We start from the raw sequence: 4,854 nt of genomic DNA, 5'->3' as shown, positions 1-4,854 counted from the left end.
TGCGGTCCGTAATCCGTCAGCTTGGATTGCAAAGTTATTTTTGACTTATCTTTACTCTGTCTTCCAGGTCCTGGCATAGTTTCATCCAAATCAATCACAGATATCGTTGCTGTAGCGTTCAGTAGACTTAAAAGGGATTTTTAAGGATTTTTGTCAGGAGCGGTGTCGGATGCGACCTTCTACCTTGCGTTCATACCCGGAAGTCCTGCATGTGTCTTTTGATATAGTGTATGTAAACTTCTGGTGTTCATCATTTTGCCTATATAAATGGTAGGTGTGGTTTCTGTTTTTGATTTTTTTTTTTTTGAAATAATAGTTTCCTAGAATAATTCATTGGGGGAGACAATCTCAGGGTTGGTCCTGACCACCTCATAATTTCAGTCTCTGTTCACAATACATACTCCAAGTATTAACAGATTATGTGAGTTAACACATGATCATATTAGTGTCATGATTGTTGGTGTTTTGGGGGGGTTGTGTTGGTCTTGTTTTGGTTGTGTTGTCCTTTGAGTTTTTTGTGTTCATGCCCTGTCACTATCCACCTCCCCAGTACTTTTCTTGTCATGTCTGCCACGCCCATCTCCACCTGTTTGTAATAATTTTCACTCACCTGTGCCCATTTTCCTCGTTATCCTCTGTCTTTAATAACTGGTAATTTTCCATCACTCCTCACTGGATCATTCCGCTTTGTCTGTTGGTTTCTCGTTCCTCTCCTTGTCATGCCTCATTTCTAGTTTTGTATTTTTGTTAGTGTTAGTGTTGCTGCCTCGTCAGCCGTTTTGTTTGTTTATTTAAGTTAAATAAATTGTTTTCTTCATTTTTACTTTTCTTTTTTTTCTTGCCTTTCTTTCCATTCCTGAAACCAGCCCCTGTTCTTCTCTCATAGATTCATAGCTGCAAGTTTACAGGATTTTTGCTTTGATCAGGAATGAATTTAGTCAAATTCTGCTGAAAGCAGCAGGAATGACTTCAACCTTCTACTGACCTCAGAGTCTGCAGTCTGTAGTCTGAACTCTTCACAAGATCCAACAGCTGCTGAACATCTGAATCCTTCAGGCTGTTCCAACCCAGGTTCAGTTCTCTCAGATGGGAGGGGTTGGATTTCAGAGCTGAGCCAAGAGAAGAGCAGCTGATCTCTGACAAACTGCACCCAATCAAACTGAATAAAGAATAAAACATGAGAAGTCAGAACACAAAACAATGCTTTTTAAAGACAATCAACACTGAAAACACTGATCCAGTTGAAAGCTGTTTTTAACTAGTTTTAACTATTTTAATTATTTTAAGTTGAATCATTAATAATAAATAATAACTTTTAGATTTAGCTCTGCTTTCATTGTGAAAGATATTACTTCAACTATGAGGTGAAAATCCGGTGTGTATGAGTTTACAAATAAATGACACTATTTAATATTTTATGTTAATTTAAAACACAGAAGAAGAAAACAGAATTTCTCATACAGCTCCTTAGTGTGGATCACTACTATATCATCTTTATGTCAGCATTTTAGTGTCACCACAAATTTCACATCATATTTTTTTTTCAGCACTAAACTAAATCAAGGCCCAGCATAGGAATGCATATCATCCTCTGCCTTTCATAATAGAGTTTTAGACTAAGATCATTGTAAATTGAGAATTGATGGAGTTGAAGCTGTTTTGGTCAAACCTTGAAAAAAAGCATTATCCACAATCTCAAAAGATATTGTGATATCTTGCATGATTACTTCAGGCTTGGTGTGTTTGTGGTTAATGACTCAACTACTACCATACCAAATTTCAGCTCAGTATCAGTAAAACTAACTGAGGAACAGCCAATTCTGTGCAGGTTAAAGTCAATTTAAAGCCTTCTTTAATGAAGTTATTTCAAAAGTTAAACAGTTTTTAGAAGTACAGGCAATAAATAATTGTGAAAGTATCATTGAAGTCTATGCAGTGGTTTATGAGATATTTTGCTAACACACAAATAAGGTTGTAATGTCAAGGTTTTTGACAAAATGTTGCAAAATGTGTTATGCTCAACGTATGTGTTGAAAATGATGTTCAGCTACTATCACAACAAATTTCATCTCAATATCTGTAAAAGTGGCTAATGTGTAGTCATTTTTGTGTAGCCTAAAGTCAGCTGTAGTGGCCATCCTAAATGTAATTTCTTTTAAAAGTTAATCAGTTTTACATGTATGTGCAATGATTAGTTTCTGAGAGTTTTATTAAAATCTTTTTAATGATCTCTGAGGTATTTTGCTAAAAGACAAACATAATTTATTTCAATAGTTATTGGCAAAGTTTTAAACACATATTTTGTGTGATCAGCTAGCACTCAGAATATAAAATGGGGATTAGTCTCAGCTACTACCACGCCAAATTTTACCTCAATATCTGTAAAATTGACAGAGTTATAGCCATTTTGCTGTGATAACCATCTTGAATAAGGTTGACTCAAAAAAGTTTTCAGCTGTAGAAGCATATCTCATGATTATTTTCCTAACCATCCTGAAGCCCTCATAAGAGAGAGAACGTCAGAGGAGCTATTGTAACTTATGGTCAATTTGGCCCAAAGGCCACAGGAGGGTTAAAGTTTCAGAACAATCCATTTTGTGATTCATGAGATAATTTTTCTAATAATATAAACAAATAAACACACTCATACGCACACACACACACACACACATATAAAAACATTATTACTTGGCCTTTATTGGCAGGCAGTAAACATGTCTGACCTCAGCATCTCCAGTCTACATTGTGGACTCTCCAGAAAACCACACAGCTGCTTCACTCCTGAATCCTGCAGGTTGTTGTGACTCAGGTCCAGATGTCTCAGATGGGAGGGGTTGGACTTCAGAGCTGAGCCCAGAGAAAAACAGCTATTCTCGGACAAACTGCAGCTTCTTAAACTGAATGAAGAATAAAACATGAAAGTTAATAGCTTATTTCAAACTGAACTATTTTATAAAATGAAATTTTATCTGTAATAATAAATAATAACTGTTAGTCTCAGCTCTGCTTTTTCTGTGAAAGTCATGACTTTAACTATGAGGTGAAAATCAAGGGTGCCAGTTTCCCAGTAAATGATACAATGAAAACAGTTTATATGAATCCACTCAATGTGGATCAGTATCATATAAGCCTTATGTCAACACTATAGTGTCTTCACAACTTTTACATCAGATTATTCTCAGCACTAAACTAAATAAAGGCCTAGCATTCCTAAAAGGAATGCATATCGTCAGATGTCTTTCATATCAGTTTTAGACTAAGATTATTTTATGTTGAGAAATGATGGCATTGAATCAATTTTGGTCAAACCTTAAAACTGATATTTTGTACGATTTCATGCAATATCTTGTATCATGGGACAAAAATAAGGGAGACAGGAGGAGACAGTTTGTTGATTTTTATCAATTTATTCCAAAGGTAAAGTCAAACAGATCATCCCAGACAGATCCAAGCAGCAGAATCTGTTTAACTCAGATTTTAAAACAATGTCTATCAGGGGGGAAGAACATGGTCTCCTCATCATAACTGGAGGGCCTGTCACGAATTTCAGTGTTTTGAATTTGGTTTCTTGTTTTGGTTTGTCTGTTGGTTTTCTGTTTCCTTGTCATCGTTCACCTCCCCAGTAGTTTTCCAGTCTGCCACACCCACCTCACCTGCTCGTCGTCAAGTCCACAGCTGCACCCAATAATCATCTTTCCCTCAGTGTTTTAAAACCGGTCTCTGTTCTCATCTCGTCACTGGATCATTCCGCTTGTTCATGCTTTTTACCATGCCATGCCTTGCTTCCTGTTCTTGGTTTTGTTATTGTTAGTTTTGCTGCCACATCAACCCTTTTGTTTTCCTGTTTATTTAAGTTGCTCTCTGGGTTTGCCTCTGTCTCCCCCCTTCTGACAGGGCCAGTTAACTTTAAGAGCAGTATGACCTGGTATCAAACTGTGAACAGATACATGACCATTCTGTTCAACCTAATGAGGACATCTCAGAGGGCTGGTCAGGATATTACGAATGAATCAGAGTTTTCTACAACATTCGGCAGAATCTTACATGATCTGTTAGAGCTAGGAATGAGTGTTGTGAATGACTGTCAGCTACTACCCCACCAAAATTTAGCTCAATTGTTCTAAAATTCACTGATATATACCCCTATTTGTGTTGGCTAAGGTTGATTAGCTGGGGCGGCCATCCCTACTCAGGTTAACCCCAAAAGTTAATCAGTTGTACAATGGCATCCAATGATTAATTTTTGAGATTTTCATTAAAACTTGTTCTGTAATTCATGAAATATTTTGTTAACAATCAAACAGGGTTGATCCCAAGAGTCAATGCAAAGGTTTTAAGCAAAAATGTTGTGCAACTTGCTGCACTAGTAAAATGTGTTGAGGTCTATGTTCAGCTACTACCAAACTAAGCATTAACTTATTACATGTTAAATGAGCTATGGTATAACATCTTTTTGTGTTTCTGAAGGGCAGTTGGTGGCAGCCATCTTGAACTGGGTTAAGAAAAGTAACCCATTGTATGTGTACATCCAGTGATAGAGTTTCATTAAAATCTGTTAAGTGGTTTATAAAATATTTTGCTAGCAAAGAAAAACTTTTTCAACAATTATTGGCAAAGTTTTAAACATAGATCCTGTGTGATCAATTAGGACTCACAGAATAAATTGGGGATCAGTCTCAGCTATTACCACACCAAATGTCCAAATGTTTCCTCAATATCTGTAAAATGTATAGTCTTAAAGCTGGTTTTATATAAGAACAACAAGAATATATATATATATATATATATATATATATATATATATATATATATATATATATATATATATATATATATATATATATATATATATAT

At 35.7% G+C, this 4,854-nt stretch overlaps 2 protein-coding genes across 2 annotated transcripts in view; one reads left to right on the top strand and one right to left on the bottom strand.

Annotated features, from left to right (window-relative positions):
* LOC119616727 (ribonuclease inhibitor) overlaps positions 1 to 4,754 on the bottom strand; it is an 11,020-nt gene extending 6,266 nt beyond the window's left edge. Inside the window, exons 1-2 of the mRNA XM_037973851.1 lie at positions 2,724 to 4,754; positions 986 to 1,159 (exon numbers count right to left, since the gene is read on the bottom strand). Of these exons, the coding sequence (XP_037829779.1) occupies positions 986 to 1,159; positions 2,724 to 2,917 (368 nt within the window). The 5' untranslated portion in view covers positions 2,918 to 4,754. The remainder of the gene's footprint in view (positions 1 to 985; positions 1,160 to 2,723) is intronic.
* LOC108244131 (NLR family CARD domain-containing protein 3) overlaps positions 1 to 4,854 on the top strand; it is a 1,204,881-nt gene that overhangs the window by 812,597 nt on the left and 387,430 nt on the right. The window lies entirely within an intron of this gene.

The sequence above is a fragment of the Kryptolebias marmoratus genome, linkage group LG23 (genome assembly GCF_001649575.2).
Source record: "Kryptolebias marmoratus isolate JLee-2015 linkage group LG23, ASM164957v2, whole genome shotgun sequence".
Lineage (NCBI taxonomy): Eukaryota > Metazoa > Chordata > Actinopteri > Cyprinodontiformes > Rivulidae > Kryptolebias > Kryptolebias marmoratus.
Note: the sequence above shows the minus strand (reverse complement) of the source record. Positions and strands in the feature narration are given on the sequence as shown.